This window comes from Plecotus auritus (assembly GCF_963455305.1).
Source record: "Plecotus auritus genome assembly, chromosome: 3".
Classification (NCBI taxonomy): Eukaryota; Metazoa; Chordata; class Mammalia; order Chiroptera; family Vespertilionidae; genus Plecotus; species Plecotus auritus.
This window is the reverse complement of record NC_137772.1, coordinates 227925360-227939897: the sequence shown is the minus strand read 5'-3', so window position 1 is coordinate 227939897 and position 14538 is coordinate 227925360. Positions and strand designations below refer to the sequence as shown.

The 14538-nt window shown below is 48.7% G+C and overlaps 1 protein-coding gene and 1 pseudogene across 2 annotated transcripts; one reads left to right on the top strand and one right to left on the bottom strand.

The window, feature by feature from the left end:
* Positions 1–1759: 1759 nt before the first annotated feature.
* Positions 1760–13571, top strand: SYCE3 (synaptonemal complex central element protein 3; the record flags this gene model as incomplete). The annotated part of the gene is made up of 2 exons (XM_080659436.1): positions 1760–1868; positions 13414–13571. 2 exons carry the CDS (start codon positions 1760–1762, stop codon positions 13569–13571), a joined length of 267 nt encoding a protein of 88 aa, XP_080515562.1.
* LOC308243348 (proline-rich protein 11-like) lies at positions 3563–10588 on the bottom strand (annotated as a pseudogene). The gene is made up of 2 exons: positions 10584–10588; positions 3563–4273 (listed from the first exon to the last, which is right to left on the bottom strand). The product of its transcript is annotated as a proline-rich protein 11-like (transcript).
* Positions 13572–14538: the final 967 nt, after the last annotated feature.

Sequence of the window (14538 nt, the reverse complement as noted above, 5' to 3'; positions counted from 1 at the left end):
TGGCCGCTTGGGGAGGGTGTATGGCCCAGGCAGCAGACTCCTCACCAGGTGGGCATTCTGTGCCCAGGCGATCTGGCTCAACTCCAGCTGTTTCTCCTGCTCTGCAATCAGTCTGCTAAGGATCGGAATTCCTGAGCGAAAACTCAGTGGGTCCCACTTTAGGAATTTCAAACACCAGCTGTTTACAAGGTTAATAATCTTCCAAATGGGCTTCTCTCCCCCACATCCCCATTTCAGTCAGTGGCATCACCCTCTAACCAGTAACCAATTCCTTCCTTCCTTCTCAACTTGCCACATTACAAACCGTCAAGTGTACCATCTAAATGGCTTTACTTCCTTCCACGGTGACCCCCACCTGCCCTGTCCCCATCTCCATCATTACTCATCCAAACATCAGCAATAGCCAACTCCCTCTCTGCCCTCCCTCCAGCAGCCAGAGAGGCCTCTTCACCATGTCACTGCTCCACCTACCACCCTTCTAAGGTGCCCACCCCGTCTAGACACTGAGCTTCTTGGGCTGGCTTACAGAGGCCCCAGCGGTCTCTCTCTCTCGGGGGCCCCCTCCCAACCACAGCTTTATGCGCAGCCTCTCCAGGGTAGAGCATCTCTCGCCCCGTCCCTGCTTGGTGATTTATGCTCCTCCTACCTGGAGGCCAGCGGCACCTCGCGGACCTGGTTTGGGAGCGATGTTTGCACTCTCAGCTGCATGTACGAGTACTCGAGCCCTGCCTGCCTCAGCTCCCTGAGCCTCGGCTTCCTCTTCTGTTAAGACAGATGCAACACTGACGATATGGTAGTTGTGAAGACTGTAAATATTCAGGCATCCAGCTATTCATTCCACAAATGTTTATTAGCGCCTGCTGTGCCAAGTGCTGACCTGGACACCGCCGACACAGCGGTCAGGCTAGCAGGGCCGCGCACGATCTTACCCTCAAAGAGCCAAGAGGAGGAACACAACTGTCAGGACGGTGAGCGCCGCTCCTTGCAGCTCCACCCTCCCCCACCTTAGCCCCTCCTCCACCAGAGCCTGCGAGACTCACGAGCCTGAGGGACCAGCCTCCGGTGGCCCCGCCCCTTCTGCTCTGGACACAGCCAATGAGACCTCGAGGCTGGAACTTGGGCGCAGCCTGGTGGGCGCAGCCATGTGCTAGAGGCCCCGCCCCTTCCTCTCCAGAATATTAGCCAATGAGAACAAGAGGCCAGCTCCGGGGGGCGGGGCCTGGTAACGGAAAGGGGCGGGTCTTCCGGAAGCGCCTCCTCAGGCCCCTGGCCCTGGCGAGGGCTGCGGAGCTGGCAGAGCCTGCGCCCTGGCGGAGCAGGAGGTGAGTGGATCTGACGCCCTTGTGCCCGGCCACCCGCCGGACCCCGGCAGTCCCCCCGCATCAAGGAGCCCTCACCCCTCACCTCCACGGCCCACCCAGTCTCCTCACCCCTCATCTAGTCTCCTCACCCGACCCCTCACCCCAGTCTCCTCACCCCTCACCTCTCACCCCAGTCTCATTTGACCCCTCACCCCTCACCCCAGTCTCCTCACTCCTCACCCCAGTCTCATTTGACACCTCACCCCTCACCCCAGTCTCATTTGACCCCTCACCCCAGTCTCCTCACCCCTCACCCCCCCCCCCGTCTCCTCACCTCAGCCCTCACCCCAGTCTCATTTGACCCCTCACCCTCACCCCAGTCTCCTCACCCCTCACCCCAGTCTCCTCAGCCCTCACCCCAGTCTGTCTCCTGCATCTTCTCTCTGGGCACTGCCTAGATGGCTGAATCTGACGCTGGGGAAAGAAACGGCGACAACATGCTGAAGATGCTGTCAGACCTGAACAAAGACTTGGAGAAGCTCCTGGAGGAGATGGAGAAGGTCTCGGGTAGGCTGGGTCCAGGCAGGGGGCCTCGGCCCTTCTTCCTTCCCAGGGCTCCCATCCTCCGCCACTTCCGGGCTCAGACCCAGCGCCCTCCCCCTGAGGCCTTCCCAGGGGTCCCATCCTCCACTGCTTCCGGGCTCAGACCCAGGGTCCTCCCCCTGAGGCCTTCCCAGGGGTCCCATCCTCCACTGCTTCCGGGCTCAGACCCAGGGTCCTCCCCCTGAGGCCTTCCCAGGGGTCCCATCCTCCGCCACTTCCGGGCTCAGACCCAGCGCCCTCCCCCTGAGGCCTTCCCAGGGGTCCCATCCTCCGCCACTTCCGGGCTCAGACCCAGCGCCCTCCCCCTGAGGCCTTCCCAGGGGTCCCATCCTCCCCCACTTCCGGGCTCAGACCCAGCGCCCTCCCCCTGAGGCCTTCCCAGGGGTCCCATCCTCCGCCACTTCCGGGCTCAGACCGACGCCCGCCCCCTGAGGCCTTCCCAGGGGTCCCATCCTCCGCCACTTCCGGGCTCAGACCCAGCGCCCTCCCCCTGAGGCCTTCCCAGGGGTCCCATCCTCCCCCACTTCCGGGCTCAGACCGACGCCCGCCCCCTGAGGCCTTCCCAGGGGTCCCATCCTCCCCCACTTCCGGGCTCAGACCCAGCGCCCTCCCCCTGAGGCCTTCCCAGGGGTCCCATCCTCCCCCACTTCCGGGCTCAGACCCAGCGCCCTCCCCCTGAGGCCTTCCCTGACGCCTCTCAGCGTCTGTCCACGTGACTGTTGTGCCGCAGAGCGGACACTTCCCGCCCAATAGCGCCTGGAATTGTTTCCTCGTTATTTTATGTGTTTGCATCTTCTTTCTGCAACTGGACTGTTACCCTTTCGAGGGCAGAAATAGTAACTAGGCGCACACAGTGCCAGACCTAAGCTCAGGTGTTCAGCAAATGACAGATGGTATTAACGTGACGCCTGTGAACAGAACTGCCTGGTAAGATGCCGTGAACCAGCTAGATAAAAAGAGTTCAGAGTAACAGAGCTAGGACTGGTAAGGTGCTGCTGGGAGGTGCCGCTCCGTGGAATAAAGCAGCAATGGAGTTGAACGAATGTCTCCATTTTTATAAAAGAATATTCGTCTGTTATTTTATTCAACGTTTCCACTAAGTGGTAACCAGCAGTGGTAGTAATACCATTATAATTTCTTTAATTTGTTCTTTACTGATTCAGAATTTGTATCATTCTTATAATTTGTGAGCCTAAGTTTTGCTAGAGAAAAGCATAATGTAAAACAAATTTCAGAAATCATGCATACTCTATTCAAATGAAAACAAACTATTTTTAAAGACATTATTTGTTTGAAAATAATCTCCATTTATTACAACAGGCTATAGAAAATTTCTACTTAGAAACGTTTGTAATATTTTTGCCTGTGTATTTGAAAATTTCTTATATTTTTTAAAACTACCTTTTTAAAAAGTTGTAGAACTCATTTTCTACTATAAGCTATGTAATTCCTTCCGTCTAATTAAATATTCTCTTATTTAACAGCATTTGCTGAGCATCTACCATGTGCTAGTCTAGGGATAAAAAGTTGAAGAGATGCTCCTTCATTAGAGAAGTGGGTAAAAGCCAGAAACAGACATCAAGATAAATAGATATAATTTAAACATGTAGATTAAAATTAAAACACGACTTTATATTAAAATCATAATCTGGCAAATGCTAATGGCATACATTGAGCACTTGGAAGGGAGTAGAGAAAAAGGAGAAGCTAACTGGGGAGGCAAGAGAGGCTTTAAACAGCATTTGTGAGGTCAATATAATTCCTGTTTCCGTATTTCCTTTGTTAGTAATTGGGGTCCCATCTGGGCTTCTCTCTACATAGACTTTCCTAGGGAGCTTCCACAGATCGATTTGACTTTTACAGGAGTAACTAAGACATTTGTAACCAAGTTGATAACATTTTGGATCTGGGCTCCAGGGTAACAGTGCAGGTCAGAGACAGTAACTAGTGGATTCTGTGTCTTTGGTGATGGTAGAAGCTTCACCCTTTCATCAAACTCTGTGTTTTCTTTCATTTCACAGTCAGTAGATCTTTGTTATCTGCATGCGTCCACCTTTTTTATGGTCCAGTCTGTAGTGCTTTCGTGAGATTGGATTTTCTGAGCAGCCAAGGTGCTATTGGTGGTGGAGGTAGAGGCAGAGAAGGGGGGTGGAGAGGGTGCAGGTGGGGGTGGAGGAGAAGAAGGATGGTCGGGTGGCTGTGGCGGCAAGGGAGGAAGTACAGCTCGGGATTCTCCAGAGGTGGTCAGAGCACGGGCGGGCACATTGGTAGATTTACCACTCATGTAGCATGTTTGACCACAGCTTGTACAGAAAGAATTTTCCAAGACAGTTTTCAGTACTTCCTGAAGCCAGCATAATTTTCTTTTTCTTTTTTTAAAATGCAATGTATTGGGGTGACATTGGTCAACATGATCATATAGGTTTCAGGTGTGGGTTTCTATGTTAAAAGATTTATATATTGCACCATGTGCCCACCACCCAAAGTCAAATCTTCTCCTGTCACCATATATTAGGAATAATTCACTTCCCCAAATGCAAAACTGTTGTTTAAGACTATGAAGTTCTCAGTGGCTAAATGGGATGGAAAGATTGTATCTTTCAATACCTCTAAACTCTAGGCTATGCAGTTTTAGCACCAGTTGTATATAGACCATCGTCTGTATGTCCAATGTTTTGCTGCATCTTTGAAATTGGGAAATTTGAAATTCCAGGATGATCTCAGCCAGCTTCTGCTAAGGGGTGTGTGTATCTGTTGAAGGAATAACCACTCTTTCAGGTGAGGGTGGCAGGGTAAGGATCTTGCAATTAGCTTTGACACAACTAATAAGTTGCTTATTAGTTGTGAGAGGCTGCTTTTTAAAAAAATAATAATAATTGTTTGCTTTTAGCTTTCTCTTCATTATTTGAACTTGGGAATGATTTTAATCTAAGAGCCCAGGGAATATAGATAGAGTCCAGGCAGTAGCCTCGCCCTTGCCATAAAGAAAAAAATCAAAATTAAAACCAATTCTAACATGGTCTTTCCACAATTAGTTCTCCCTATAGCTTGTATCTTACCTTTTAATCTCAAGGCTATATTATGAAGACCTTTTCTAGTATCCATGTGTACATCTCATTTACTGCTTTGAACTGCACTAGAATATCCCACGGAGAGCCACTACTTTTTGCTTCTCCATTCACCCCAAAGATGGACACCTAGATTGCCTACAACTCTTCATCACCAAAAACAGTACTGCAGTGAACATCTTCTCATACATCTGTGCTACTTTTAGGGGACACTACCAGATAGCCTCATAGAATGTCTGACTCAGAACTTACTTCCACCAGCAGTGCCTGGGGGTTCTTAGATACCACAAGTTCACAAACACTTGATATTATCCAGCTTTCTAATTTTGCCAGTGTAATGCGTGTAAAGTGATAGCTGAGTGTTTTCATTTTTATTTCTCTGATGAGTTCCAGACTCTTCTCATATGCTTGTTAGTCATTTGGGTTTCCTCTTATGGAACATAAGACGTAGTATACCGTAAATACTTAAAAATATGGGCACTGGTGCTTGGTTACCTGGATCAAATGCTGCCTGTGACACTTATTAGTTGTGTAATCTGGCTAATTCCACTTTTGAAAAGTAAAATTATACTAGTAGTATCAACAGCTTAAATTTAAATAATTTTTTATTAAGGTGAAATTTACATAACATAAAATTAGCCCGTTTAAGTATACATTTGATGAAATTTAATATATTCACAATGTTATGCAGCCACCAACTCTGTCTAGTTCCAAAACATTTTCATCACCCATAAAGGATGCTCTGTACCCATTAAGCAGTCATTCCCATACCTCTCTATCCTCGGCCCCTGGCAACCACCAGTCTGTTTTTACCTTCTATGAATTTACCTATTTTGGATACTTCATATAAATGATTCATATAATAGCATGTGACACTTTGTTTCTGGCTTTTTTGACTTAGCATAACATTTTCGAGGTTCATTTACATTGTAGCATGTATTAGTACTTTACTCCTTTATATGCACGAATAATATTCCATTGTATGAATGTCATATTTCTAACTAGTGGCCCTGTGCACGAAATTCGTGCACCGGGGGTGGGGGGGCGCCGGGCAGGTGTCCCTCAGCCCGGCCTGCACCCTGTCCAATCTGGGACCCCTCAGGAGATAACCGGCAGTCGGACATCCCACTCACAATCCAGAACTGCTGGCTCCTAACTGCTCGCCTGCCTGCCTGATTGCCCCTAACTTCTTCTGCCTGCCAACCTGATTGTCCCTAACTGCTCCCCTGCTGGCTTGATTGCCCCTAACCACCTCTGCCTGGGCCCCACATCCGGGACCCAGGATTCCCTCTTCCTGCCAACCACAGGCACCCAGAATCCAGGCTTCCCTCCCTCTGGTCAGCCATAGGCGCCCAGGCCAGCTGCAGCTGCAGGGAATGGTGGGCAGGTGGCTTCGCCTGGGCTGCAGCAGCAAGTGCTGACGCCCAGGACCACGGGGTGGGTGGCTTCTCTGTCTCGAAGGCCACAGCCAGCCCCAGGTGCTGGCACTTGGATCGTAGGCGGGCAGCTTCTCCATCTTCCCTGGGATGCAGTGTGGGCGACTTATCCGGCTGGCTGCGGCCTGGGATCATGGGGCAGGCAGCTTCTTCCTCTCCAGGACCCCACCCAGCCTCAGGCACTGGGGCCCGGTTTCTCCATCTCCCTCAGGACGTGGGGCAGGCAGAGGTGAGGCTTCTGCTGCTGTCTGCGGCTGGGATCAGGGGGCAGGCGGCTTCTTCGTCTCCTGGCTGCAGCCAGCCTCAGGCGCTGGCGCCCAACTTCTCCGACCCCCACAGGCCCGGAGCAGCTGGTGGGGGTGGGGAGGCTGGGCTGCCGCCATGTTTTCAGGTTAATTTGCATACTCTGATTGGCTGGTAGCGTATCGGAGTGACGGTAATTTGTATGTTTCTCTTTTATTAGTGTAGATTATTCATTCATCCATTGATGGATATGTCCACCTTTTGGCTACTATGAATAGTGAATAGTGCTGCTATGAACATGTGTGTACAAGTATTTGTTTAAGTACCTGGTTCTCAATTGTTTGGGGTATTACCTAGGAGTAGAATTGCTAGGTCATATGGTAATTCTATGTTTAGCTTTCTAAGGAATATCAAACTGTTTTACACAATGGTGCACTATTTCACAATCCCTCCAGCAATGTACAAGACTTCTCCACTTCCTTGCTAATACTTGTTATTTTCCAGGGTTTTTTAAAATTATTGAATTTCCTGTCTTATTCTTACTAATTTGAAGTAGTTTCTTATATATTCTTGATATTAACCCATTATCAGCTTTATGCACTGTAAACTTCTTCTATTCTACCATTTTTATGAAAACTTTGTCCGTATTGTCCTTAGTTTTAAAAATTTTATAAAAATAAATCCACCAAATTTTGCATTATGGTTTGTGGTTTTTAGTAAGTCCCTACACCTGCTAAATTTTGATCTATAAATGTTATTTGTACCTTTCATACTTATATCTTTAGTATATCTGGAGTGTACTATCCTTTTTTCATTGATTTTTTTTTTTGTGTTATTTCATCATATGCTAAATTCCCATATATACGTAGGTCTATCTCTGAGCTTACTATTTTCTTCCATTGGTCTAGTTGTCTATACCACACTATTTTTAAAATAGGAATTTATAAGCTGTCTTGATATCTAGTAGGGCATATTCCCCCATTTAACTTTTATTTTTTAAGATTGACTTAGTTTTTATTTATTTTTTTTAATATATTTTATTGATTTTTTACAGAGAGGAAGGGAGAGGGATAGAGAGTTAGAAACATCGATGAGAGAGAGACATCGATCAGCTGCCTCCTGCACACCCCCCACTGGGGATGTGCCTGCAACCAAGGTACATGCCCTTGACTGGAATCGAACCTGGGACCCTTCAGTCCGCAGACTGACGCTCTATCCACTGAGCCAAACCGGTCAGGGCATTGACTTAGTTTTTAAATCTTTATTTTTTCATACTAGAGGCCCAGTGCACAAAATTCATGCATGGTTAGGGTCCCTGGTGGCTATGGCTGCCGGCCAGGGCCTCCCTTCCCCCAGCTGCCTGCCACCACTGCCAGCTGGGGAGGGGCCGTGGACAGTTGGCAGGCTGGCCCTGCCCCTGGTCGAACTCCCAGTTGAGGGAACAATTTGCATATTGGGATTGTATTATATAGGATACATTTTTATTATTTATAAATATTGATAGTTTTACCTTCCAATCATTACACCATTTATTTCTTTTTTTCTATCCCATTTACTAGCATCTCCAATAACAGTAACCCTATGTAATAAAGAGCTAATATGCATATAGTCATCATGCCCTCATGTCATTACGCTCTCATGCCATCACGCTGTAACTGCTCAGATACTCAACATCGGGGAGAGAGGAATGGGGACCAGCAGGCACAAATGAGCTTGCGAGAGAGGAATGGGGACCAGCCAGGCTGCGGCCCAGGAGAGGGACAAGCTGCCTGCCCCGCGGTCCCGGGCGCCTGTGGCTGTGGCTGGCTGCAGCCCGGGTGAAGCCACCTGCCTACAGTCCCCTGTGGCTGTGGCCAGCCCAGGTGAAGCCGGCCCAGGTCCTGGGTGCCTGCAACTGGCCAGAGGAGGAAATCCTGGGTCCCAGGTACGGGGAGAGGCAGAGGCGCTTAGGGGCAATCAGGCTGGTAGGGGAGAAGTAGGGGTGATCAGGCAGGCAGGCAGAGGTGGTTAGGGGTGATCAGGCAGGCAGGCAGGCAGGCGAGCAGTTAGGAGCCAGCAGTCCTGGATTGCGAGAGGCAGTCGGACATCCCCTGAGGGATCCCGGATTGGAGAGGGTGCAGGCCTGCCTGAGGGACACGCCCCCCCATGCACAAATTTTGTGCACCGGGCCTCTAGTATTATTAGAAGCACCCTTGTTTGATACCAGTCTTATAGGGAATGTATCCACAGATTCTCCATTACGTATGATGTTTGCTGTAAGTTTTTGGTATATCACTTTTAGTAAGTTAAAGATGTCTCCTTGGGTATTAAACTTTATTACCTGCCTTTTTTTTTTTTTTTTAAATATATTTTATTGATTTTTTACAGAGAGGAAGGGAGAGGGATAGAGAGCCAGAAACATCGATGAGAGAGAAACATCGATCAGCTGCCTCCTGCACACCCCCTACTGGGGATGTGCCCGCAACCAAGGTACATGCCCTTGACCGGAATCGAACCTGGGACCCTTGAGTCCATAGGCCGACGCTCTGTCCACTGAGCCAAACCGGTCACGGCTACCTGCCTTTTTTGCATTGAGGTATTTCTATTACTTCCCTTTTTTTTTATAAATGTGGTTAATTATAGTGATTGAATTTCTGATATTTAAGCATCCTTTAATTTCTTTCACAAACTTTGCTTAATCATAACATATTATCTTAGCACACTGTTAGATTTCATTAGCTCATGTTATATTTAGGATTTCACATCTATATTCATGTGAGGTACACCTATAATTATTCTCATGTTGTCTTTGGTTTTGGAATAAACCAGCTTAGAGAAAACTATGTATTTACTAGAGGCCCAGTGCATGGATTCGTGCACATTGAAAGGAAATTAATTAGAAGAAATATTTTAGAGGCGCGGGAGGGCAGCTCCAGGACATGTCCGGCCTCTCTCGCGTAGTCCTGATTGGCTGGACCCCAGCAGCAAGCTCAACTACCAGTTGGAGCCTCTGTCCCAGTGGTCAGTGCACATCATAGCAACTGGTCAAACAGTCGAACGAATGGTTGGACACTTAGCATATTAGGCTTTTATTATATAGGATTTTTTCTTATCTCTATTCTCAAATTTTCTGCTATATAAGTGGAATGCCACTAGGAAATGCTTTTCTTAAAATATTACACCATATAGTGAGATTATTAGTCTTCCTTTTTTCCTAATTTTTTAAATATATTTTATTGCTTTTTTTTTTTTTTTACAGGGAGGAAGGGAGAGAGATAGTTAGAAACATCAATGAGAGAGAAACATTGGTCAGCTGCCTCCTGCACACCTCCTACTGGGGATGTGCCCGCAACCAAGGTACGTGCCCTTGACCGGAATCGAACCTGGGACCTTTCAGTCCGCAAGCCGACGCTCTATCCACTGAGCCAAACTGGTTAGGGATTTCCTAATTTTTTAAATTACTTATATCAGACTAGAGGCCCAGTGCACGAAATTCGTGCATGGGTAGGGTCCCTAGGCCTGGCCGGCAATCAGGGCCAATCTGTGGGGCAACCATCGGGGTGATTGGGGGGTCCCCACTGGCACCTGCCTTGGCTGGCCTGGGGCCTGCAGGCTGGGGGCAGCTCCTGCATTGTGCATCTGCCCTCTGGTGGTCAGTGCGCATCATAGCAACCAGTCATTCCACTGATCGTTCCTCAGTTCCATCTATTTGCATATTAGGCTTTTATTATATAGGATAAGCATTAACTGTTCTTTCCAAATTTGGTAGAATTTCACCCATTTACATTTTAACATGTTGCTTGGTTTGTTTGGCCAATTATTTGAATTAGCCTGTGACCTGTGACCTCCAGGCTTGTCATCATTCCACCTCCTAGTCAGCTAGCCCTCTTGTCTCATTCCCTGTGCTCTCTCTTCAATTCTACTTTCCAGGCTCCCAAAGCAAATCCACTTACTGCATCACTAGTTAGTTCTCCTCTCTCCTAAACAGATTTTTGGGACACTATCCTCATCCTTTACTAAATTCTGCTTCTGGGGTCTGTCCACCAATGGTCATTGGTGCCAATTCAAACGCTAACAGGAATCCCCAATTTGGAGTGAAGAAGGAAACTTTCTTTGGTGCAAACAGCTCCACGGTAATACAGCATGACTATGAAAACGGCACTGCTGTGGAACAGCTCCACAATACTGCATCACAGCTGCCCTGGGCCAGGCCCCTCTTCCGCTAGGGAGCTCTGCTGTGAGGTGGTGTTCAGGGGCAGTCTTTGGTGGGCAGGAGCTGGCTTATATAAACAGAAGTCCCAGCCCCTCGTCCCTGATTGGTCAGAATAGAGCTGCTCCAATTGGTCTGAGCTGCAGAGCTCTTATTGGATGGGGAAAGCCTCAGTCCTAATGGTTGAAATAGGATTCCAGGAACTCCTTTATAAGGGCTGGCTCAGCTAGCAGCAACACAATGCAGGCAGGCAGTTCAGTGCAGAGGCTTCACCTTGACTTGAGAACCCTTCTATGCAGAAATGGCTGCGAGGCTCTGCTCTTTTTTTTTTTTTTTTTTTGCCCAGGTAGCCACCAGGAGCAGTTCCTGGTCCTCCGAGTTCACAGTATACAACTTGACCATTGTTTCTTAATTTCCATGCAAGGACCTTGGCTTTACCCAGTGGGTTTTCAAAGTGTACAGACAAGTTCTGATTAGCCTCTCAGAATACCTGCTGTTCAGGCCTCTCCACTGATTATGACCTTGGCTTTGCTCCTGCACAGTCCTTACCAAAAATCCCCAGAGGGGCCTGCCCTCACTACCTGGCCTGTGATGTGACTCCTCCTACCCCATTTCTCTATCCCAACACATACTACTATTTCCTTCACAGCACCTTCACAATTCAGAATTGTGTGTTTATCTGTCTCCACCCACTGCAGCCAGTATAGATACGGCATGAGGGTAGGCGGTGTCTGTCCTGTGTACGGCTTTATCGCCAGGGCTGCCTGGTAAAATGCCAGCATAAAGGAGGTGCTCAATAAATACTGAATGAATGAAAACTCGAGACATATTGCTGGAGTGTGTTCTGGTGATGGAGTCCTTCCTGTTCTATGTATTCTATATACTTTTTCTTCGATCCAATCAGAGGAGGGCTGTGCATTTGCTGTAGTGTTTTGGCGTCTCATTGAAGTGCCTTTTCTGAAAGGTGCTTTGGTGCTATGCCACCAGCCTTCTTTCACCTGTGATCACAATTGTAGTCGTGGAAGAACGCCTTGTGTTTAAGTAGGATGTCATCAAGGGCATTTTCAACCACATTACACTTTCCATAAAACATACCTATAGGACAATTTTGTTTCTTAGGATAAAAGATTCTTAAACAGTGAGTTTGTTTTTATTTTATGGTCACTGAGTCTTGTAACTGATCATGTTTCCTTTTCTGCTTTGGCATTAGGAAACTCAGAGCTGGAATTCCAGCTGCATTATAGGATTATATGAAATTCATTTCTGTGAGCACTTTTTTCTCTTGAATTTTAATTTCTTACCTACCCTAACTCTTTGCCCTAACTACCTTGATTATTTATTTTATAGTAAAAGGTTCTTCTTTCTTGAGCACCTAATATGTGCTAGGCAGTTTACTTAATCTTCAAGGGAGCCATGAGATTGGGACGTTGTCTGCCCTTACAGATGAGAAGGCTGAGGTGAGCAAGTTTAAGTCACTTGTTGTAGGTTCCACAGCCAGCAAGTGGAGAGCTGGAATAAAACTCTGACTCCCAGTCCATGTTCCACCTGCTGTCCAGTTGGTCTGAAAAAATGGTCAGCAGCCTCCCTGCCCTCCCACCCACCACACCAAAATTATCCAGATGCTTGTTAAGATGAAGGTCCCTGGGCACCATTCCCAACTTGCTAGACAACCTTTGAGTTGTAGGAGGGACCAGCAGTCTACATCTTAACAGGTGTCACAAGGAACTCACATGCTTCCAAAAGTTCAAGAATTCCTGCACTTGCTGTGCAGTCATAGCCCTCTGTCTGTTGAGATACTGCACATACCTCTTCTAACAACTCTTCCTGTCATGCAGAAGTGCTAGGACCCTTGTTCTTTATAGTTCTCGAGGCAGAGCCATACCAGTGGGGTGGGTACTACGAGAAAAGGGGGTGGAGTTTCTGTACAAGCAGCACATGTTCACCTGTACGCCCAGGGGACACTGCCCTCAAGTTGCTCTTAAAGGGAAAGGGCAAGGAAGTCGGTCAGTGTAGTGAGAGCACCAGAGGACACCTAATGTGGGGTGCAGCAAACCTTCCCCGAAGGAGAAGCTCTGGACTGGCCTTAATTAAAGCACAGAGATGCCTGGGTGGAGGGGAACAGGCATCCAGGCCACTGAGCACGAGGTAACATGAGACTCAGGGCCTTGCAGGAGTGGGAGTGGTCAGCCCTACCTGAGCCTGTGAGCTTGGTGGGTGTTAAGACTTCTTAGGGGTCACCCTGCAGCCACCAGCTGTGAACTGTGGCTAGGTAAGGATCTGTTTGCTCTCATTTTTCCTAGTATTTCATATCAGATTGGCCTGCAGCCTTTGAATGTCATGGCTGATATATCCAGAAGTTAAGACTTGTGTGAGATTAGGGAAGTTTCATTACTGCCCTGTGAAGGGATTGGTTTTAATCAGGGTGGGGGAGGGTGTTGTGAGCCCTGTATCAAGTGGCTGCCCAGCTTTCTCTCCTTCGAATAGTTGGGTCACTCAGCCTGGTGTGGTCCCTGGGGTGCTCTGGCACCCCAGCCCCATCCTGTGGCCTGACTGGGCCTGTCTGGTTGTTGCAGTGCAGGCCACATGGATGGCCTACGACATGGTGGTGATACGCACCAACCCCACCCTGGCAGAGTCCATGCGCCGGCTGGAGGACGCCTTTCTCAACTGCAAGGAAGAGATGGAGAAGAACTGGCAAGAGCTGCTCAGTGAGACCAAGCGCACGCAGTAGGCCCCCAACCCCACCCCGCACCCGCCACGCTGGGTCTGTCTGTGTGCAGAGCCACAGCGGGTGGAGCCTTCTCTGCCGGGCAAAGAAACACACAGCTGCATGCATTGCACCTGTTTCTCAATAAACTTATTTTCAAGCACATCATGAAGACTCCTTTCTGCCCGCCCCGCCCCCAGCTCCACGTGAAACCTCATGAACAAAACGTGGGAAGTGTAAGATGCAGATGCTGCCAATGAACTAAGCATATGTAGTGACAAGCATAGAATAAAAAGCAAAAAGGGCCAGCCAGAGACAAACCAGGTCAGAGGGTGGGACGGGCTGCCGTGTTCAGATTTATTTTCATTCCTGTGGAGGGTTCCAAAGTGGGCTGTGCCAGGTGCTCCTATATGTGACCTGTGTTCTCAGAATTCCCCTGAGTGGCATGTCCATTATCCCCACTTCACAGGTGAGAAGACAGATGTCTCGCCCAAGTCCCACAGCTAATAAGGGGCCGAGCTGGGGTGCGCCCAGGTCTCACGTAAGAAGAGGGTTAGTGGGAAGTGGGGGGGAAATGGGCTGAGTAGGTGGGAGAGACCCCACAAGGCTGCAGAAGGACATGAGCCCCAGCAGTCCTGGTCTGGGCTGGGGCTATGGGCAGGGGCTCCAGAGAGCAAAGCAGTGTCACAGACAAAGGGGACCTAAGAGTTGTTCCTGGAAACAGCCAAGCCAGGTTCTCCAAGGCTTCAGGGCGGAAAGGGAATCCCGAGGCGAGGACATTTTCCTGGGGACTTACTTGCTCCCTGTCCCCTCTTCAGCCCCTCCTGGGCCCCTTGCCTAGCTTGGAGCCGAGGGAAGCCATCTTCCTGGGCTCAGCAGTGGCCGACTCCTCAGCAAGCCAAGTCCAGGTTCTTGGGGACCCCTGGGTCCCTGGCAGATTATTTCCAGGCAGTGTGGTTGGTGCTGTGATGGGAACCTGGCCTGTGGGAGT